At 37.8% G+C, this 23965-nt stretch overlaps 1 protein-coding gene across 2 annotated transcripts in view; it reads right to left on the minus strand.

The window, feature by feature from the left end:
• The window catches only part of CCDC171 (coiled-coil domain containing 171), a 351100-nt gene that overhangs the window by 297132 nt on the left and 30003 nt on the right, over window positions 1-23965 (minus strand). For both annotated transcript variants that reach the window (XM_006171185.3, XM_006171186.3), the window contains exons 6-7: window positions 22860-22991; window positions 7437-7583 (exon numbers count right to left, since the gene is read on the minus strand). In XM_006171185.3, coding sequence (XP_006171247.1) covers window positions 7437-7583; window positions 22860-22991 — 279 coding nt within the window. The remainder of the gene's footprint in view (window positions 1-7436; window positions 7584-22859; window positions 22992-23965) is intronic.

Below are 23965 nucleotides of genomic sequence, written 5' to 3' on the forward strand. Positions count from 1 at the left end.
TCTAGATGGGAAACCACATTTAGTATGTTGTGATGATGCTCAGGGAATGAATGTTAAGTAATTTTTAAAAAGTTTCAGAAGAAAAAAAAAAAACAGTAAAACTGTTCATATCAAAATTTTTTTTAAATGCATATTTGATGGCTGCAGTAAGCTATATAGCCCCAGCTAGGTACTACTTTATAGTATGTTTATTCTACTCACTGAGGTTTATGCCTAAAGTCAGACTTGGGTTCATGTATAGGTATATATCAGCTGCGCTAGCTATTGGAAATATTTAGACTAATTAAGTTCATTAGCAAATCAATTAAATGGGGGGGGAGGCATAGAAAGCAACCATGGATACCAAAGACAATGTGGGAGGAGGGTGGGACATGGCAGAGGGTGAGGGATAGGGAATCAAGGATGGCAAAACAATAAAACAAAGTATACAAGACATAAGAAATGGAAAATTACTTGCTGATAACATGTATGCTGATGTGCTTGATTGAGTCAATATACAGTGTATTTTGGATGGAAAATTCATTTGTATGCTGTAATAATGCATAGTGAATTAATGTAAAAAAATAAATAAATTTAAAGAGAAAAAAATTTTAATGAATAAATAATTGTTAAATTTAAATAAATAAATAAATAAGGGTCATAAGTAAGAACAATGTATGACTCCATTACTAATTATGATCTCGTACTGAATACCTTAAAAAGCAATTAGTTAGCCTGATCATAAGTATGGGCTTCTTTTCTTTTTTTTAGATTTTTGCCATATGGTGTGTGTGCTGGCAAAGAGACAGAGAAACAAAGAAGGGGAAAGTGAGAAATCACTCCTTTCCCCTCAGGGAGGATGACAATGCCACAATCCCTTCTCTCAGGATTCTAGGCATGCACATACAGGTAGGTGCCCAAGGTGATTTTCAAGCTGCCAGGTCCAGGACTTAAACCACAGTCAGCCATGTAGCAGTCTAGAACTTTAACCACCACGCCACCTGCTGGTCCATGGACTCTTCATTAAAGAACAGATAATGTTAAGTGTCACTTCTACATGAGAGAGTATATTTGCATTAAAGTCACTTATGATAATCAGTGAAGATCAATTCTACAACTGGATGTTAATATTTTAGAGTTTTTGAATTAGTTTCATGTATTTTCTCATTTGGCTTATATAACAACATAGAATGTTTTCCAAAAAAAGGCCTGTATAATATTTTAAATCTTAATAAGGCATTTTGCTTTGAAGGGTTTAATAGTTGTCTTAATTTCCATGTATCTAACACAGTATATGAAAAAAACAACTCTGTTCAGAGGCAAAATGTATGCTGTTTTGTAACTCAGAACCTGGGACCTGCTATGTAAAAATGAACAGTTGACCTCTTGGCCAGGGAAGTTTCATCCACTCAATTCAAACCTCACATAAGTACAAACACATTATGTTTACATTCAATCCTATTAAGCAAATGTTACCATATAAAACATTCAAAGGACTATTAAAAACAAATGAACAGGGGCCAGGAATGGTGGTTAAAGTGAAGGATTCCCAAATGGCTGACCACCATTCAAGCCCCAGATGTGGCAGCTTGAAAATCATGCCGGGCGCATGTGTGCGAGTGCCTAGAATCCCAAGAGGAGAATGGAGGAGAAAAGACTGTGGCATGGCCATCCTCCCTGGCGGGAAGATTTCTCACTTTCCCTCTGTCTGCCTCTCTCTGTCTCTGTCTCTTTCCAGAGAGAATACACATCCCATGGCAAAAAGCCTAAAAAACAAACAGATTAACAGTTCTATACCTTTTCATGATAATCTCACTAATATTTCTTTCACTACATGGGTCAACTGAAAAGGAGAACAGAACATTCAAAGAGAACTTGCTCTATGCTAGACACCATACTCAATCCTTAGCAGAAAAACCGAAAAGGGCATGGACATATCTATAAGCATTTCCATTATAACTAAGCAAAAGACCTGTGTCATGGATGAAAATGTATTTGCCTCTATGGCGCACTCCTTGTATTTCTCTGCTGTAAATTATGACTCACTTATAATTGCTTTGTTAATGTCCAAATTATACTTGATCCTCTAGATTATTTTACATATGCAAGCTCACTTAAAAGTAGTCTCCACTCTTAAAATACAGAGGGAGTGGCTCAATATTCAATACAAATATTCAGAGTTCTCTGTGCCATCTTGGCCATGGCTAACTGTGCAATTCTGAGGGTAGAAAACTCAGTCACTGAGGATGGCAACAATTAAAGCCTTATAGTTTTAGAAGGAATATATAGATACAAGATGATAACAGGAATAAATTGGAGAATATCAAATATTTTTATTCACCTAAGAATTAATAAAGAAGTATATCACTCAGATTATAAAACAGTATAAGAAAAAAATTTCATTACTTTTAGGTGTAATAAAAGAAACCACAGTTAATAAAATATAAAATATTAACAGAATTTGCAGGTTAGCAAGGTAATAAATTTAACTTCTTTTTTTAAAAGAATTTTTTTTAATTTAATTCATTTCTTCTTATTATTTTTTAATTTAACCAAACAGAGAGAGCGAGAAAGGAAAAGCAAGAAAGCAAGCCACCAGGTCCAGAGCTTGAACCACGGTCGACCATAATGGAATCCAGAAACTTTAACCACCCTGCCACCTGCCAGCCCTCATAAATTTAACTTCTTTAAAAATTATCTTTATCAGGGCAAGCAGGTGGCGTAGTGGTTATGGTGCTGGACTCCCACCTGCCCAACTGCAGTTCAAGTACCAGACCTGGTGGCTTGCTTTCTCACTTACCCTCTCCCTCTCTTCCTCTCTCTGGTCAAAATAAATAATAATAATAATAATAAATAAAATTAATATAATTATTTTATTTAAAAATCATCTTTATCTTTTCTAACAACAAAAACTTCAGCATTTAACAAATTTTTAATGAACTTTCCAATTAATAATCCTCTATAAACATAAGATAATTATATTTAAATTTGTAATAATTAAGTATGACCATATAGACCAGGTGATTTCACCATTTACCTACTGTATAGTTATTAATCAGTACAAATGGATTTTTAAAAGTGATTCTTACAAATAGTTGACAGTTTTAAAAAGATGAATCTTACATCATAGATACTTATGAAAGGTGAAATACATTTTTCTTTTCCTTTTTCACTTGAGTATAGTATATATTTAGAGACAATAGTATATATTTAGTGACCTTCTACCCCTCTTTACATTACTATTATATAGAATACAACTGACAGAAGCAATTCAGAATTTATTTGCAAAGACTGTTCTCTCCGTACTGTAATCTTCACAAAATTCTTCAGCTCTCTCAAAATTAGGTTTGCATCTTCTCTTTTTTCTTATTGAGTTAAGTTTATTTCCCATGATAATAAACTCCCCCAGTTGTAAAGAGATTTATAAAAGCCATGGATATTTCTTTTTCCAGTTCACTTTTCCCCTGATTCTGTGGTATCCAGCACCACATTTATAAAATTGGACTGGGAGTTTGTATTTTTTTTTAATCTAAGAAATCATTGATCCATGTTAAGATGATTAAGCCACATGAAGGTATATAGATTATCAGATTTTTAAAATATACTATAGTTTTATATTTTATACACACATACACACACACTTTTTTGCTCAGGAACAAGTCACCTTTCATGAAGCCTAAGTGTCAAAAACCTCACTAAATTTAAAATACCTATTAGACTAAATGTCTATTACATTAGTTGCTTTAATCTGGTATTACTGCTCTATTAAATATCATATACTAAAATTAATGCATATGAAATTCTTAACAATTTTATTTTTTATTATTATCCCATTTTATTTTAATTCTTTTAAAAGTATCACTGACAATCACTAAGTATTTAGAATTACTGGTAGTGAACAACTCCACAGTTAAATGTAAAACTAGCATAAAATGTACTGCAGAAATTTAATTTCTTTTATAATGTGGCACCATCTGGTCAACCAACCAATACAGTATATATTCACTTAAGTATAAAGCAAAGTGTTAAAAGGTGTCTAAAAAGAGTAGGCATTTGGTACAGTGGTTAAGGTGCTGGATCCCACATAGATAACTCCATGGTTTGAGTCCTGGGCCCAGCAGCTTGAAAAACATTCCAGGTATGTACACATGCCTGCCTAAAATCCTGAGAAGAGAATGGACAAGGGATTGCAGCATGGCTATCCCCTCTGGAGGGTGGTTTTTTACTTTTCCTCTCTTTGTGTCTCTCTCCCTCTCTTTCTGCCCTTTCTGCCTCTCTCCAGTGAGCACACATACCCTACAGCAAAAAAAACTAAACCAAAAAAAGGAAGGGAGGAAGGAATAAGAGTATTGGTTTCAATTTGCCCCAATCTTGTCCATCCTTTCTGGTCCTAAGGACTCTGGGATCCATATGCTATGAGCTTGATTTCTTAGGCTTCCTTCAGGTCCTACAAATTAAGTTAACCAAGGTTGGTTTTTGCTGCATATATCTAAAGAACCACAATGGATACAGTAAGGTATCAATACGTATTTGTTTCTGGTATAAAGTCTCAAAACCATTACTCTTCTTTTATCAAAATGTTTTAAGTACTCTGACCTGATCCCTTCAGTTTTACACATGAATTTTAGATTCTATCTTCCCAAAATAATTCCATTGACTTTTAGATTTCTTTTTTTTTTTTTCTGAGAGGTTTTCGCTATAGGGCGCATGTGCTCGCAAGACAGACAGAGAGAGACATAGAGACAGAAAGCGAGAAATCACCCCCCAGGGAGGATGGCCACGTCGCAATCCCTTCTCCTCCATTCTCCTCTCGGGATCTTGGGCACACACCCACATGCACCCGGCGTGAGTTTTAAGCCACCGGGTCCGGGACTCAAACCGCAGTCGACTACGAGGGAGTCCAGCGACATAGCCATTACGCTAACTGCTGGTCCCAAATTTTAGATTTCTTTAATCCAAGATATAATCTAGGGGTGATACATATATTTATAGTATTAAGTGTTCCCAAAATGTCTTACCATTTTCCTTTTAAGACCCCTCAGTTAAACTTTATAATTCTTAATGTATTTGTTATTGATTTTACTCCTATTTTTATCACCGTGGTGACAAAAACACTTTCCGTATTATATTCTCTAATTATTGCTTGCACGTATTGTAAGAATGTAAGCATAATTATATATTACTTTTCTGCCTAGCCTTCTTATTGAATGTTTTTACTTATGTTAATAATTTTAAAGTTGGGGCCAGCAGGTGGCATGGTGCTTAAGGATCTAGATCCCACATGGCTCACTCCTTGGTTCAAGTCCTAGACCCATTAGCTTGAAAAATCATGCCAGACACATTTGAGTGCTTATGTGCCCAAAATCCCACGAGGAGAATGAAATAGAAGGAATTGTGCCTTGGTTATACCCCTAGGGAACGATTTATCACATTCCCTCTCTGTCTGTCTCTTCTCCAGTGAGCACATGCACCTATGGCAAAAATCTAGAAATAGTAATAATAACTTTAAAGTAGATTTTCTTGACTATTCAGGAATATAAGCACACCATCTGAAAATAATAAGAATTATACCTCTTTTTTACCAAAAATGATAATTCCTATTGCTGTTCTTGATTTTATGCATTTTTTGGCTAAAATTCTCAGAATATTAAAATGATAGTAGCTGATTTAATAAGTGTACCAGTAGTACTTTAACACTAAATAGTCTTTAAAAATTTCTTTTACAGCAGTTAGCATAATGGCTATGTCACTGGACTCCCATGTAGTCGACCATGGTTCAAGTCCCAGACCCGGTGGTTTAAACTCACGCTGTGCACGTGTGCGTGCCTGCCCAAGATCTCGAGAAGAGAAGAGAATGGAGGAGAAGGGATTGCAGCATGGCCATCCCCCCGGGGGTTGATTTCTTGCTTTCTGGTGAGTGCATGTGCCCTAGAGCAAAAACCTCTGAGTGCAGTTGCCCCAGAGCAAAAACCTCGCAAAAAAAAAAAAAAATTTGTAACAGTTACATCGCTGGACTCTCACATAGTCGACCATAGTTCGAGTCCTGGATCTGGCAACTTGAAACTCATGCTGGGCACGTGTACATGCATGCCCAAAATCCCAAGAGGAGAATGGAGAAAAAGTGATTGCAGCATGGCCATCTCGCTGTGGGGTGATTTCTTGCTTTCTATCTCTCTGTCTTTTTCTATCTCTTCAGTGAGCCCACACACACTATGGCAAAAATCTCTCTTTAAAAAAAAGGATTTATAAATCATGCTTAGGAAAAACCTTCCTTTCTATTTCTTTTTATTATTTCATTTAACTTTCATAATTTATTTACTTGTTTTTTAATTTGACCAGAGAGGGACAGAGAGAGAAAGAGAGACAAAGTGAGAAAGCAAGCCTCCCAGTCTGGGACTCGAACCACGGTCAGCCATGTGGGAGTCCAGCAGCCCTAACCACCTTACCATCTGCTGGCCCCAAACTTTCCTTACTATTGAAATACTTCATTTTCCACAAGGAAAAGCCAAATAAAAAGAATGAATTAACAAACCAATTAAATCTCAAGATTAGAGTTATTTTCAGAATCATTCACTCATAAAATCCCCATTTTTCACATGCAAATTAATGCTTCTTTCACACATAGTCTCACCTGAGAAGCATTTCACAAAACTAGCTAGTACATATGACTCAAACTACAAAATTGGAATTTACTATGACTTTTGTCATTTAGGACCTATGTATACCAAATCTTTCCTTGTGGTATATCCTCAACCTTAGCAATGTAAACAATTACTTCTGAACTTCCCAAATATTCCATGAGAATTAATTGCTAAAAATAAACTAATTTTTAAAATTAGGGGGCAAAATATAAAATACTTTACGTAGATACAGAAGGTTCTTTTTCCTTTTTTTTTTTTAATTACCAGAGGGCATGTGCACTTGCCAGAGAGAGACAGAGAGGTGGGGGGGCGCAGCTGTCCCCCACCCCCATGGGGTATAATCACATTACAATCCCTTCTCCTACATTTATTTTTCCATCATATTGGGGGTTTTTTTTGTTTTTTTTTTTTGCTTTTTTTTGGGTTTTTTTTGCTATAGGCTGAGTGCACTAGCCTAGCCAGAGAAAGACAGACAGAGATAGAAGGAGAGAGGAAGAGAAAGAAAGTGTCCCCCATGGGAGATGCTGATGCCACAGTCCTTTCTCCTTTCCTTTCAGGATTTTGAGCACAAACACACACACACACCTGGAATATTGTTCAAGCTGCTGGGGCAAGGATTAGAACTGCAGTCAGCCATGTGGAATCCAGCTCCCTTATCTAGGCTACCAGGCAAGCCTAGATTAAAAAGTTACTAAAAGCCTAATATACAATATAAATAAACGACCCCAAAAGTAGTTTTATATTTTATTGCAGATTTCCCCTAATCTTCAATCACTGAATGTAAAAATTTTGTTATAAAAAAATAAGAAAACATACTTCAAATTCTTTTCTAAGACGTTCCTCTCGTTGAGTGCTAAATTCAAGTTCACTTGTTTGTCGCCGTAAAAGGTCAGAGCAGTCCATATGTTCTGTTTCTAATTTTTCTACTTTCTTCTGCATATTTTGTACAGCACTATCTTGCTCCTGAAAAATAATTAACTTTTTCATAAATAATGCGTATAAGGCATCAATGTCTAAAAATTATGCTATAGAAGAAAGTGAGCAATCAAACATTTGCTTCAATCGTAATAGGTTAATTTACAAAGGCAAGAGAAAGTTCAGCTATTTTCTAGCAATGTTTTAAACTATACGTGTATTTTAAAGGCACTTACTAGAATTTCAAAAATTTTAAAATCTAATTAATACATACTACAACTGAAAACATATACAGCATACTAAAATGTTAATTCAGTTGACCTCTGAGGGTGTTTTTATAATGTAGTTCAACTACCTATGATGTTTTCCTCTCATTAAAATTTTCAGATACTTAGACCCAGCTGCAGTGGCATAAGTAACAGGGCACTAATGCATGAGGCTGGAGCCTGGGACAGAGCATCACAATGGCAAATCCTGTCAAAAATACCTCTCTCTTAAAGTCAGACAGTGGCTAAGTGGAAAAATGCAACACTCTGCCAGTCTGACCCATACAGGAAGGTTCCAGGTTCAGGTCCAGAGACCTCCCAGAATATGCTAGGCATGCATATGCCCACAGTTGGGGGCTCATTGAAGTTGGAAGTGGATCTCGGCCTCAAGACTCTGGATCTTAGCATCAAGACCCGTTAGGGTGCTGTCTCTCTGTTTCTGTGTCTCTTGCTCATGGAAGAAATCAATTTAAATATACTTTACAAAAATAATTTAAATATCTCTTTCTCTCCTCCTGCACTCCCTTACTTTTGGACTTTGAAAAAAAAAAAAAGAGAGAGAGAGAGAAAGAAATCTAGGTTTAAAAAGAACAGAAGAGAGGACCACTGGTTAAACAGACTGAACATATTCAATTATTTCTCCTGAAAACCCCTATTTAAATGAAAATAAGGAATAAAAATGAATGGTAGAGAAAAATTAATGGCAGAGATAACAGTCAACAAAAAAATGTTGAAAGCAAATTTAGAAGATGGAAGGCAAATGGGCAAGTGAAAAGTAACTTAGGTTTCAGCTTTTCTAACTTTGCTAAATACATAAAAAGAGACAAGCCCAATAGCAAGCTGATTCATATTCACAAAAGATCAGAAACTGGAAACACTATGATTTAGTTCACTTGGCTTCTGTAACAAAAATATCATAAACTGTAGCTTATACAAGACAGAAATGTATTTTTCACAGTTCTGAAGTGAATACTCTTAAGATCGTGGTGCCTACGTATTCAGTGTCTGGTGAGGCCCCACTTTCTGGCTTAGAGATGTGTCCTCACATGGTAGAAATAACGAACTGTCCTCTTCAGTCCCTTATAATCACATTAATCTCACTAAAGAGGAAAAGAGGACTCCAATGTCATGATCTAATCACTACCCAAAGGCCCTACCTCCTAATACCACCCCATTGGAGATCAGGTTGCAAAACATGAATTTTGTGTGATACAAACACGTGTATCATAGCAAACCAGTTAACTCTGAAGCCAAATCATGAGGTAGAAATGAATACCTTGTTGGAACCCTTATAAGCAGCACTTAGAATCCCCAGATAAGCTGTGCCTGCTCCCTCCCTGACAAATTAACCTCTCCATCCTGGAAAAGGGGAATGAGTTTACTAACTAGAAAGATAGAGCTAATGGGTTCTGAAGTAATAAAAACTAGGCACGACTGGAGATTACTTTATTCAAAATTAAGAGATTAGCTGAAATCTGTATAGTGGGCAATTGGACCTCACAGTTCTGTCTCATTGGCTCCCAAAGCATTAACGCCTACATTTACAGCACTTATAAGGAGACTAAAAAAAGTCCTTTCTGAGGAAACTACCATTCTGAGTGAAAAGAACTATACATACTGACATCACAAGGTTCCCCAATTAAACGTGAAGGTTCCACATACAAAGAGTTTCCTCTCGGGGCCGGCAAGTGGCATGGTGGTTAAAGGCGCTGGACTCCCATATGGCCGACCACGGTTCAAGTTGCGAACCTGGTGGCTTGCTTTCTCACTTCCTCTCTCTCTCTCTCTCTCTGTCTCTCTCTGATCAAACTGGAAAATAATAATGATAATAATAAATAAAGTTAATTAAAAATAATAAGAAAAAATATCTAGTTGTCTTAAAAAAAAAAAAAAGCAAAGAGTTTCCTCTCAGCCTTTTAGTGCCTCAGTAAATATCAACCTATAGCCAAGGATCACGAGACACTTGAGGAAAACTCATGCGAAACTCAGAGACTACCATCAGCAAATGATACAAAACACTAAGAGAAAATAAAGACCACCAAGGAAAGGGGGGAAAACAATCTTCAAAACAATTATGACTTGTATCCTCAGATAGTCAAATTAAAATCTGATAAACATAAGACAAGAAGAATATGATATAAACAGGTATAGTCAAGGATGAGAAAGACCTCTTACACATTAAAAACCTAGAAGCAGAAATGAAAATTCAACAGAAAGGTTGTAATATAAAACTGAGAAGATGTCCCAGAAAAAAAGAAAAAATACATAAAATGATGGCCATGAATACAAAAACTGATCTATAAATCTAATTCAATTCCAGTCTAAATCATTCTAGGCCTTTTGGCTATAAACAAGTACAATCCTAATCAAAATTACAGTAAAATTTCTTGGTGGAATGTAATAAGCCATTCATCAAACTCACAAAGAAGAGTAAAAGGCTAAGAAAAATACTCTCCTCCCTCCCCTCTTCCACACAAATACTAAGAATAAAGAGAGGTGAACTTTCCTTTCCAGATATCAAAAATCATTCTATAACCAACTGCTGTGACACAGTGGCAACACAGCATCTGCGAAGCTGGAAGCCCCTGGCCAACTGCAAGTTCAAATCCCTGGTCTGCTTGAAAACATGCCAGGCATTCAGGATTCTGAGGAGCTGGAGGGCTGAGTAAAGGGGACCACAGTGTGACAAGACACTGTTGAGTGTGCTCTCCCCCCACCCAACCGCTATGTGTTCATGTGCACGTGTCCTCTATCATTTAAAGAGAAAAAAGACTTACTCTTCTATCTTGGAGAGGTTTTTGCTATAGGGTGCGTGCACTTACCAGAAAGAGAGAGAGACAGAAAGCGAGAAATCACTCCCCAGGAGGGATGGCCACGCCACAATCCCTTCTCCTCCTTTCTTCTCTCGGGATCTTAGGCACACACGCACACGCGCCCGGTATGAATTTAAGCTACCGGGTTTGGGATTCAAACCACGGTCGACTACATGGGACTCCAACAATATAGTCATTATGCCAACTGCTGGTCCCCAAAAAAGTTATTCTAAAGTTATGGTAAATAAAACAATTTAATGTTGATGCAAATATGATGAACATGTAAGTGAAACAACAGGGTACTCAGAAAGAAAATCCTGAATATAACAAAACTTGATATATGATGTAAATAACAGTAAAATCAATAAGCTGTCAAAGAACAGACAAGTGGCTAGCCATGTGGCCTAGTAGATAAGGGAGCCAGGTTCCACAAGGCCAATCATAGACCGAACCCAAAGTCTGAAGATTGGAAAACACACTGGGCTCACGTGTAGGGGTGCCCCAAATCCCAAAATGATGGATAAATAGAGAAGGGACAAAAGCATGACCATGTCCCACTAAGGGATGTTTTCTTCCCCTCTCTCTCTGATTAAGAACACATGGCCTCCAGCAATTAAACAAAAAAGAATAGACAACTGAACAACCGGTACAGGAACTGGTATGGGTTATCAATTTGGAAAAAAAAAACAAAATTAGATCCCATCTCATGATACGAATAGAAAATAAATACTTTTTTCTTTATGACTTTGGGTTATATAAGACAAAAATCACTGTTGGGTGATTCAATTCAACTGCATTAAAATTTAAAACTATATGTCAAAGTATATATTTAATGTAAATTGTCTCCCTGTCTCTACAAAGAGAGAAAAAATGCTTGTAAAATGAATATACATAACCAAAGGTTATTAACCAAATATATAAAAAGTTTCTATTAATAAATAAAAGCATACAAAAGATACAAAAGATAAAAGGGCAAAACCAGGGCCAACAGATGGCATGGGGGTTAAGGTGCTGGATCCCACAGGGCCAGATTCCCAGCTTGAGTCCTGGACCTGGCAGCTTGAGAATCATGCCAGACACATGTGCATGCCCAAAATCCAGATAGGAGAGGAGAGAAGAAAGAACTGCAGTACAGCTATCTCCCTAGGGAGTGATCTCTCTCTCTCTCTCTCTCTCTCTCTCTCTCTCTCTCTCTGGCGAGCACATTCACCTTATAGCCAATAAAATAAAAAGCCAACAAATAACACACTCAAAGTCAAGAAAGTAAAAAATTCAGTGAGAATGAGATAATTTCATACATACCCTATTACAAAATAATTAAACCTGAAAATACCAAGACGTGTAAGGGGATAGAAAACTCCTCTCAGATTAGTATACCTCTCAGGGAAATAATCTGGCATATATTTTACCCCCAAGTACTTGTATATACACACAAAAAAATAGCCACATAAATAAAAACATTTTATGTTTGGGGAAACACTGTAGATAAGAATTTAAACTTAGAATGAACATAAGTCTCAGTCAGATAATAGATAAATTAATTACAGTATATATACAGGATAAGATTCTGTAAACTGAATGAACTAGACCTGTTTTAACTTGGATAAGTCTCTAAAACACAGATAAAAAATAGAACAAGTTGTATAAGGATGTATAAAAGGATGTTAGCCTCTCTATATTTTAAAACACACAAAGTACTAAAATAATATGTATTATCAATATATAGACAGAAAATTAAACACCAACTTCAGAATGGTGATTATTATTTTTAAAGAATTATTTTATTTTATTTTATTTATTTCAATTTGACCAGAGAGGGACACAGCAAGAAAGAAAGCAAGAAAAGTGAGAAAGCAAGCCACCTGGTCTGGTACCTGAACTACAGTCGGCCATGTGGGTGTCCAGCGCCCTTAACCAACAAACCACCTGCCGGCCCCCAGAATGGTGATTATTTTTCAAGAGGTAGTAATGGGATGGATTCAGAATAGTCAGTGTTAAATGATATAACAACTTAGTTTTGTTTTTCATTCTGAAACAAATATGACAAATGCCAAAATGATCTAAATGGTAAATATTGGTTATATTAATGGTATTGGTTGGTTACATTGGGTGTTGTTATATTAATCTCTGAAGGAGTTTTTTTGTAAGTTCAAATATTTGTTTTAAACTTATTATTTTTTCAATATACTTCAAATCTGAGGTGTACTGTAATACATAAGAAAATTCCGAAAGATCTACAAAATATCTCATGTAATTTACATAAGGATTAATTTACCTCCTCTCAAATAAATTTAACTTTAAAATTTTTGTCACAGATTTAATCAAATCTAAAGTTACCTGGGTCCTTCACACTGTGCAGTATAGAAGTATGTGGGGTGAGTGTGCATGTGTGTGTGTGTGTGTGTGTGTGTGTGTGTGTGTGTCTAAAAAAAATCACATTAAAAATATCAGCTCTACTATACCAATCTAAGACACTAATAACAAGAGAAGCAAAAGTGAAGAAAGAGGAATAGTATAGAGAACTCTTTATGCTTTATACTCAATTCTTCTCTAAGCATAAGACTATCCTAAAAATAAAATCACCCATTTAAAGACAAAGAGAAAAAAATCCTATTAAGAATCTGAGAAATGGAGAACTTTTTCTTTTTGTCCACTAGAGGGAGATGTTGAACTTAAAATATTTTCAAATGCTGCCTGTTTTTGAACTGACATTTAACATCACAGAAACCACATTGTGCTGTTAGAAAATAAACTTGCTTTCTTTCCACTTCTTCCCAAAACATAAACCAAAAAGTATGATTCTGTATATGTACTCATATAAACAACATTTTTCAGAATCCAAAATATGGCTCCAATTCAGAAGAATTAGTCAAGTTAAAGAAGCATCAGAGCAAAAGTACTCCTCTTTTCTAGCTTATAAAATATATCAAATGGGGGGGGACCAGCAGGTGGCTTAGTGGTTAAGGTGCTGGACACTCCCACATAGCTGACCATGGATCGAGTCCTGGACCTGATAGCTTGTGCTTGTTTCTCACTTTCTCTCTGATTTTATTTTTCTCTCTCTCACACACACATGCTCTGTCCCTTTCTGGTCAAATTTAAATAAATAAATAAATAAATAAATAAATAAATAAATATAGCTACAACCTTAATGTAGCATATGGTTCTCTCTCTGAAAGAGTCAGAACAAATATCTTCTCTCCAAATACCCAAAGCCAGCACAATTCTCCAATAAAAAAATAGGCTTCTAGGCCAGCCCATGGCACAGTGGTTAAAGCAGCTGAAGCCCACATGACCAATATTGAAAAACATGCTGAGTGTATGTGCATGAAAACCCAAAATCCTGAAAAGGAAGGAGAAATAGAGCAGAAGAGATTGTGGTGTGACCATGCCCCAAGTACCCATGAGGATACACTCTCTCTCTCCCACTCCCCGCACATGTCTCTGGTGAGTGCATGCGTCCTCTGAAATGATTTTTTATATACAGTATAAAATGGTACTAATTTCCTATAATACCTATCGTCATTATAAGCTTACAGACCCATTAATGACATCTCTAGGCATTCACACAGCAAAATCACTTGTACAATAGCTCGAAGTTATAGACAAGAGCATTAGTGCATCACTTGTATTTAGAGCAAAACATTTTGAAAGAGATAAAATAGAAAACATCCATCAATATTAGAAATACCCACAGAATACCATGCAAACAATAAAAGAACAAGGTACGGGCCCGCCATTTGGGGAGGCCAGGATTCGGCTGCAGGCCAACCTGTACAGGCTGGGCGCAGCTGCACTTGCAGGTAATCCTAGGTTACAGGGAGGGTGAGGCAGGAGGATCACAATGAGACAAAATGCTGTCAAAAATATCTATCTCGGGAACCAGCAGTTAGCGTAATGGCTATGTCGCTGGACTCCCACGTAGTCGACCGCGGTTCGTGTCCCGGACCCGGTGGCTTAAAACTCATGTCGGGCGCGTGTGTGTGCGTGCCCAAGATCCCGAGAGGAGAATGGAGGAGAAGGGATTGCGGCGTGACCATCCCCCCTGGGGGGTGATTTCTCGCTTTCTGTCTCTATGTCTCTCTCTGTCTGTCTGGCGAGCGCACACGCCCTACAGTGAAAATCTCTCCAAAAAAATAAAAAAAAAAGAAAAATATCTATCTCCATCTCTTTTTCCTAGTCCCTCTCTGCCTCTCCCTCTGTCTCTTTCACAGAGGAAAAGTTCTAATAATAATAAGGTATGGATATTAAAAGATGGGTGTGAAATATTATTGAGGTATTATATGACCTCATTTATGTAAATACATCAATATGTTTATATGTCCTTAACTAAGCAGTGGAATGGAGAGGAAAGGGGCAAGAACTTTAATTTCTACTTTTTTTTTTTTAGAGATTATTCGTATAGGTTGCATGTGCTCACCAAAGACAGACAGAAAGCAAGAAATCATCCTCCCGCCCCTCCCCCCACCAGGGGGGATGGCCACACTGCAATCCCTTCTCTAGTCTCTTCTTGGGAGTTTGGGCACACACTCACGCCTGGTGTGAGTTTCAAGCCACCAGGTCCAAGACTCAAACTGCAGTCGACCACATGGGAGTTGGGCACCTTAACCACTATGCCCCCTGCTGGCCTGTTTTTTTCTTTTTTTTTTTTTTTTTTAATGAGAGCTAAGGACAGTGCAGGAGGTAGGGAAGAGACAAAGAGAAGTATTTTCAACAGGATCTCACCATTGTAATCCTCTTCCCCAGCCTCCCAGGTAGCTAGGATCACAGGCAGGTGCCACTGCACCCCTCTGTCCAGGTTTGCAAGGGAGCACCTTAAAGTAGATAGTCTTTGCACTATTGCTACAGGGCATACAAAAGCTCTAAACAGAGACGTAATCTACTGCTGGGCTTTACAGATAGAAGAAACTGGAGTATCAGCCAGAGAAGGCCAGGAAAGACTTGTTTAGACCACAAGGTGATCCACAGCTGAAGCAGCAGCTTTGTCTCCCCATAAAAGAATGAGCACAGACCGGCTAGGGGCCCGGGCTCCTCCAGCAGAGACTGCCCATCTGCCTGACCCCATTTTTATTTGCCTGTCCTTTCACAATCCATAGCGCCCTTCCCCTTGGGGTACCCTGTCCCTTCACCCCCAGGCAGGGGCACAAGTTGGTCTTGGAATTGAACCCAGGCCTCTCATCGGGTCCCAGCTTTGCACTGCAGTGCTCTACTGCTTGTGCCACCACAATTGGGCTTACTTTCCACTTGTAACTTTTCCTCAGAGACTTTTTCACAATGAACACAACATAGTAATTGCACAGATTAAATAGTAAGATATTCCTGGGGGGGGGGGGAATGTTTGGAAAAGGAGGCAGCATCATTGACATCATTGACAGTCATTTCCTAAGCTATTTACTATCAGGATACCAGTGGAAAGTTTTCTAAGAAACTATAAAGAAAGTCCCTTGTTGCCTTGATCATTTGAAAGAAACTTTGTTTGTTTTGTTTTGTTTCGCAATAGGACACAAGAAAGACAGAGAGAAAGTGAGAAATCACCCCAGGGTGTATGGCTACACTGCAATCCCTTTCCCATCAGTCAGGCACATGCATGCACACACACACACACACACACACACACACACACACAAACGTTTGTTAAGTTTTTAGGCCACCAAGTCCAAGACTCAAACTGCAGAGTCAGCCATGTAGGATCCACCTTAACCACCATGCCACCTGCTGGCCCATGCTGGCTCCAAAACAAACTTTTTTTTTTTGAGAGTTTTTTGCTATAGGGTACGTGTACTCACCATTGACACAGAGAGAGACAGAAAGTGAGAAATCATGGTGGGGGTGATGGCCATACCACAGTCCCTTCTCCTCTATTCTCCTCTTGGGATTTTAGGCACACACACACACACACACACACACACACACACACGTGCCGAGCGTGAGTTTCAAGCCACTGTGTCCACCATGTGGGAGTCCAGCAATGTAACCCTAGGCCAGTTGCTGGTCAATAAGCAAACTTCTTAAACTACTCCTTTTCGTGTGGCTTCCTTCAAATTATCCCTAGCTCACAACTACAATTACTGGGCCAATAGTTTGTAGAAAATGTCAAGCAGAGGAGGTGTTCCTCCCTTTCCTGTTAGGCGCGAGTGGCGCAAGTGGCGTGAAGCGAAGATCGTGGACGTCGATTTCTCATTCTCAACGTGAAGACAGCTGTACTGCCAAGATGGTCAGTGTACCTAAAACTCGAAGGACTCTGTATAAGAAGTGTGTCAAGCATTAGCCTCATAAAGTGAACCAGTACAAGGGCAAGGGTTCCCTGTATGGAAAGAGGAAGCAGACAAAGCCAATTTTCTGGAAGAAGGCTAAAACCACAAAGAAGATTGTCCTAAGGCTTGGGTGTGTTGAACTGAACTGCAGATCAAAGGGGATGCTGGCCATTAAAAGATGCAAACATTTTGAACTGGAGAGAGATAAGAAGAGAAAAGACCAGGTGATCCAGTTCTAAACTTTGAGATTGCTTTGTTCTTTTAATTTTGAGCAGAAAATGTTGAAAATACAGAAAATTTACCTGTAGAAAAATAGTGATATTCTTAATCAAAAAAAAAAAAAAAAAGAAATTAAGAAAAGGTCAACCAGGGGTGTGGTAGAGTCTAGGAATTTTTTTTAGGTTTTTGTAATAGAGCACGTACATTTGCCAGCGAGAAACAGTGAGCTAGTGAGAGGGAAAGTAAGAACTTACCCCCACACCCTCCACCAGGGGAAATGGTGATACTGCAATCCCTTCTCCCCCATTCTCCTCCTGGAATCCTGGGCATGCATGCACATGTGCCCAACATGATTTTCAAGATGCTGGGTCTGGGACTTGAACCACTGTCAGAATGTGGGAGTCCAGCACCTTAACCACCACACCACCTGCTGGCCCCCTGGGCCAATCTTTGACATGCTGCTACACACCAATCCCTAATAGCTTTCTTCTACAACCTACTGATGCCTAAGTCTGGTCTAATAACCTTCTTCATTGTCTTGCTACTCTTCCTCCTCCTTTAGCTCATGGTATTATTTTCTATATTGCCCATGTTATCACAAGCTTCCCCATGTCTTAATCACTAGATACATACTGCAAACATGTATAATGTCATTTCCTGGTTGAGCTATAAAGTTTGAAAAATGAAATAAATACAAAAAAGTATATACTTATCTTGTACATGCCTTCAAGTCTACTGATAATTTATACATTAAATGAACTGGAAAAATAAATGAGGAGCATGGTGTCTTAAAAAATGAAGACTAGGGGCCAGCAGGTGGCATAATGGTTAAGGTACTGGACTCCTACATGGCAGACCACAGTTTGAGCCCCAGACCTGGTGGCTTGAAGATCATGGCAGGCACGAATGCATGCCTGTTCAAAATCCCAGGAGAGGACCAGCAGTTAGCATAATGGCTATGTCGCTGGACTCCCACATAGTTGACCACGGTTCGCGTCCCGGACCCGGTGGCTCAAAACTCATGCCAGGTGTGCGTGCGTGTGTGCCCAAGATCCCGAGAGGAAAATGGAGGAGAAGGGATTGTGGCATGGCCACCCCCCCTGGGGGGTGATTTCTCACTTTCTGTCTCTCTGTCTCTCTCTGTCTGTCTTGCGAGCCCATGCACCCCATAGCAAAAAAAAAAACAAAACAAAAAAAAAAAACACCCCTCAAAAAAAAAAAAAAAAAAATCCCACGGAGGGAGCAATTGCTGCTGGCCAACCCTCCAGGGGGTGATTTCTCACTTCCTCTGTCTCTCTGGCAAGTGCACTTGCCCTATAACAAAAACCTAAATAAGAAAAAAAAAAAAAAAGAAAGAAAGGAAGGAAGGAAGGAAAGAAAGAAAAGAAAAGAAAAGGAAAGAAAAGAAAAAGCCTGGGGCCAGCAGGTGGCAGGTGTAGTGGTGGTTAAGGTGCTGGACTCCCACATGGCTGACTTGAAAATCACGGGCATGTGCATCCCTAAAATTCTTTTTTTCTTTTTTTTGAGCGGTTTTCGCTATAGGACGTGTGCGCTCACCAGAAAGACAGAGAGAGACAGAGAGACAGAAAGCGAGAAATCACCCCCCAGGGGGGATGACCACACCGCAATCCCTTCTCCTCCATTCTCCTCTTGGGATCTTGGGCACGCACGCACACACGCCCAGCGTGAGTTTAAGCCACTGGGTCCGGGACTTGAACTGTGGTCAAGTACATGGTTGTCCAGCGACATAGCCATTACGCTAACTGCTGGTCCCCTGCATCCCTAAAATTCTGAAAGGAGAATGGAGAAGGGACTGTGTCATGGTCATTGCCCCAGGGGGTGATTTCTCATTTCCCTTCTCTCTCTGTCTCTCTGTCTCTCTCTAGCAAGCATGGGTCAGCCAGTGGCATGATGGTTAAGGCAGCTGACTCCTTTATGGTCAAAGTGAGCAATTCAAGTGCCAGAACTTACAGCTTCAGAAACATAGTGGGCACATGTGTGCATGCTCGAAATCCTAAAAGGGAGTGATGGAGAAGTGATGATTGAGAAGTGAACATTCCCCACACGGGGAGCTTTCTCATAATCTCATTCTCTCTGTTTCTTTCCTGCGAGCACACATGCACTTCAGCAAATTAAAAAGAGAGAGAGAGAGAAAGAAAAAGAAAAGCTTTTGGCAAATAAAAATCCTCAAAGTTCACAATGCAATTTCTGGAACAAAAAATAAATAAAAACAAATGTTAACTTTTTAATTCAAATTTTTTTAAAAAACTGTTTACTATCATCTGGCAGTAACTAATCCTTTATGCTTTTATACAATGTGTGCTGAATATTTTTTTTTTTGGAGAGGTTTCTGCTATAGGGTGCGGGTGCTCGCCAGACACACAGAGAGGCAGAGAGATAGAAAGCGAAAAATCACCCCCGTGGGGGATGGCCACGCCACAATCCCTTCTCCTCTATTCTCCTCTCAGGATCTTGGGTACGCACGCACACGTGCCCGGCGTGAGTTTAAACCACTGGGTCCGGGACTCAAACCATGGTCGACTACGTGGAAGTCCAGTGACATAGCCATTATGCTAACTGCGGGTCCCTTTAATTCAAATTTTAAATAGATTAAAGTAAAAATAAGATATATGTATTTTTTAGATCAATATAAATACTTTGCATTGAAATTACCATAACTTGGGTCCAAGAGATGGCATATTGTTATGTCTCTGGACTCCCACATGGCCAATCGCAGTTCAAGTCCCAGACTCAGAGGCTTAAAACCCATTCTGGGTGCATGTGCATATGCATGCCCAAAATCACGAGAGGAGAATGGAGAAGGAATTGTAGTGTGGCCATCTTCCTTGGGGGGAGGGGGTGTAATTTCTTGCTTTCTGTTTCTCTGTCTGTCTCTCTCTGTCTCTTTGGTGAGCACAGGTGCCCTATAGCAAAAATCTCTCCAAAAAAAAAATTACTATAGCCTTTGTTTTGAAATTTCAATTAATGCTAAAGACAGACATGGAATTTTTATGTTTTATCAAAAGAGGGTCTTTTTCTTTTCTTGTTTTTTTTTTGTTTTTTTTTTTTATGAGAAACACTATCTTAAAATGAGATAATTTTTGAGGTAACCCCATTAAGAATTCACATTAATATTACAGAGAAGTATGCCTCTATTTCATATTCCCATTCCTGGGAAAGAAAAAGAACACAGCATGAAATGAAGATTTTCTTTTTATATTGGGTCTGAATTCTAATGCCCAGATGAGAGAAATATTACACCAGCTTTGTATGTTAAAGATGGGGTGTCACTGAGAGGATTTTTTTTCTTATTTTAAAAACTGAATTCCCTTTGAGAGCTACACAAAGAGAACACTCTAGAAACTAACACCTAATTATAGGATGAAAGAATACACCCAGTATTAGTCAATAGGGACAGAAGGGAATTTTACTCTCTCCCTCAGGTTGTTTTCAAAAAGACTTTTAAAATATAAAGTTAGTTAATAGTTTCTTAAGTTCGGTTAATAAAAAGAAAAGCAATTTCCTTTTGTTGCTATAAAGAAAAATTAAGAAAAAGAGGTCTAAACATTTCAGACAATAGACACAATAAAATTTATATTACAAAAATCATCAAAACAAGATATTGGTGGTAATGACTACAGAGTATATGCCCCCATTTTTCTCTATACACTATAATGAAATAATATCAAATTCTTTTAGTTCTTCGAAATACAAAGTTTAGTATAAACCACATATATTTCATTTGAGATTTATAAAACTAACTAGGAAATCAGACCAAAATCACATTTTTTGCACATTTAAATACAGGCCTTTGAATCATAGTTATAGGTTTAGGCCTTTGGCTGGTGGCCACACAGCTCTCTGAATGTATTGAAATGATTTATTTTCATTTACTTAAGTTTGCTGATTTGTTGGCAGCCTTTAAAACAATTAGCAACAACTGCTCAAATATATATCATCTGCTCTGAGAAAGAGTTCCCCAGTTTTCCAGGCAGCTAATCAATTTCTCTTTAGTCCTACAGTATTTTGTTCAAAATTTTATTTCATTACAATATGTTTTCTCTCTTTACAAGTCTCTCAATGGTAAACGATTTTCCAGGACAGAAATGATATTTTACTCAGTTTTATATGCTCAGTACCCACTGTAGTAACTCAGTAAGAAATGAAATCGTGAAGGAATGAACAAACCAACAGATGAACTGATTATACAAATGACAGACATGAATACAGAGAGATCTGAAGAGTGGCTCCAGATTCTACAGAAGGGGGACAGAGAAGAAAAGCACTGTGCAAAAACGAAAGGTTTGGGAAGCTGAGGTTTCACTGGCATTCTGAACAAACATTTACATCAATGAATACAAATTCAGGATTTTCACAGTTCACTGCCAGCTTTCACTCATAAAGAAAAACGTGCTCCTGTTCTCTGTATTATTTTTGGCCAAGCTCTATCTTGCAAAGTTATTTCTAACCCAAAGTTACTCAAAAATTCAGTTTAGGTGGATAGTTTTCATTCTTGCAAAAATATTATACCAACTTTGTATTATGCATTCATTATCTTTAACATCTACATAAAGGCTATTTCAATTTGTCATTTTATGTAGAGACGTACCATCAAACACACTGTCTTATCACAAAATAAATAACATAAGTGATGGAAATGTATTGGACATTTTAAGTTTCTTAGTACAATTTTGTCTTTTTTTCCCAACAGAGTTTTGTTTGTGTTTTTGTTTATTTATTTGTTTTGCTATAAGACGCATGAGCTCAGCAGAGACAGAGAGAGACAGAAAGCAAGAAATCGCACCCCCTAGAGGGATGGCCGCACCACAATCCCTTCTTCATTCTCCTCTTGGAAGTTGGGCACGCACGCACAGATGCTCAACGTGTGTTTTAAGTCACTGGGTCCAGGACTCAAACCACAGTCGACTAGGTGGGAGTCCAGTGACAACTGTTAAGCCATCTGCTGGTCCCAGTACAGTTTTCCCTTAAAGAAAATTAACTGTTCACAAATATCCTTTAAATATTAGGTCATCGGAAAAACCATGACATATTTTTCTATGCAAAAATGCATCATGAATTTCCCAATAACCCAATACAATTAACAGTCTGTGTTTCTCCTATATCTCCTTCAAATAAATCCTGAAAAAAGTGAACTGAGAATCTGGAGACCTATAGTTTTTCCCACTTTAATCACTCAGTCTATAATCTAAGTAAATCAGTAACTTCTAAATATCCATCTGCTCTAATATAAAGGGGGTTAGATATAATCAGTAGTTTTCAAGCAGGACTATTTGAAGCCTTGGGGACTCTGTATGTTTGAGGGTGGGGTGGGAAGGGAGAAATACAAGATGATTCAAAATGTGTACTTCATAAAAAGTTCAAAAAACATTGTATTATATGATTTGTAAGAATGCTTTAATATCCAAAATCCTATTATTCTATTTCTTTGTCCTATAAAGACTGCTATTAGTTACACAGTTTAAATTGGAAAAATGAAATACCAACTATATATATGTCCTTCTCAAAAATCACAAGATTTATGCAATGGAAGTCACCCAACTCTAACACTAATGGTATCTGTTATTGGCAATAGGGTAATAGTTGCCCTGTTGCCATTTAACTACAAATAAAACATGACCTTTCAGACATCAAATAACAGAAATTCCTTTTTCCCTTGAGAGAGTTGGCCAATTATGCCACTAACATATTTTTACTATCATAAGCATGGAAAAGACATATTTAAGAAACCGCACTATTATTTGTTTTAAATACCTGTACTATAAATTGTAACTCTCTTCTTTCTGCTTCCCATTGTTCTGCTTGTAATCTAAACTCCTCCATTGCTGTTTCCCTGATATGAGACTCCATTTCATTCTTCTCCTGCTGATGTTTTTCCAACGATTCCTTTATATGAATAAAACCTTGCTTTACTATTAGATCAATAAAAGTTATCCTTCTTCCTTTATTCCCAGTTTAAATATACAGAAGGACTCTCCTTACCTACAGATTGTTAAAACTCAGTATAATTCATGTTAAAATCATTAACAAAACTATCACTTTGATCGTCAGAATGTAGATCTAAATAAAAAGTGATTAATTATCATTTAATTTAAACAATATTTATATAAAGGCATCTATTTGACCCAATTTTTCTAAAAAAAAATTGAACTTCAGAGGTTTGAACAAAATGCAATATATGAGGGCCAGCAGGAAGCATGGTGATTAAGGCATGGCCAGCTCTCCAGTTCGAGTCTCAGACCCAGCAGCTTGAAAGACACACATGTATGTACATGTCCAAAATCTCAACAGAGGAATGGAAGAATTGTGACATGGCCATCCCCTCTGTGGGGTGATTTCTTACTTTCTTTCTGTCTCTGTCTCTCTCTAGTAAGCACACACACCCTATGGAAAAAAATTTTAAATAAAGTAATAATGTAATATATGATAAAGAGACCAAAAAAAAAAAAACAAGTAGATTCTAGTTAACTTAGAAATCTCTACCTATTAGGGCCGGCAGGTGGTGTGATGGTTAAGGGCACTGGACTCTAACGTGGCCAACTACAGTTGAGTCCTGGACCTGGCGGCTTGCTTTCTTGCTTTCCCTTTCTCTCTCTCTCTCTCTCTCTCTCTCTCTCTCTTTCTCTGGTCAAAATAAGTAAGTAAGTAAGTAAATAAATAAATAAATAAATAAATAAATGAAATAAAATAATTATGAGAAAAAAAAGAAATCTCTACCTCTGAACAAGTTATTTGTGTTATCCCCAATAATTTATATACAAATCTGACAGAAAACAACATACTTCCAAAAGAGGAGAAGGAAGAAATTATGTGCAACAAGTCAGAATAATGAAATTCTAGAATGCTCAAAATTTGAAAAG

This window comes from Tupaia chinensis, unplaced genomic scaffold, assembly GCF_000334495.1.
Source record: "Tupaia chinensis unplaced genomic scaffold, TupChi_1.0 Scaffold149424_1, whole genome shotgun sequence".
In the NCBI taxonomy this organism is placed as follows: Eukaryota; Metazoa; Chordata; class Mammalia; order Scandentia; family Tupaiidae; genus Tupaia; species Tupaia belangeri.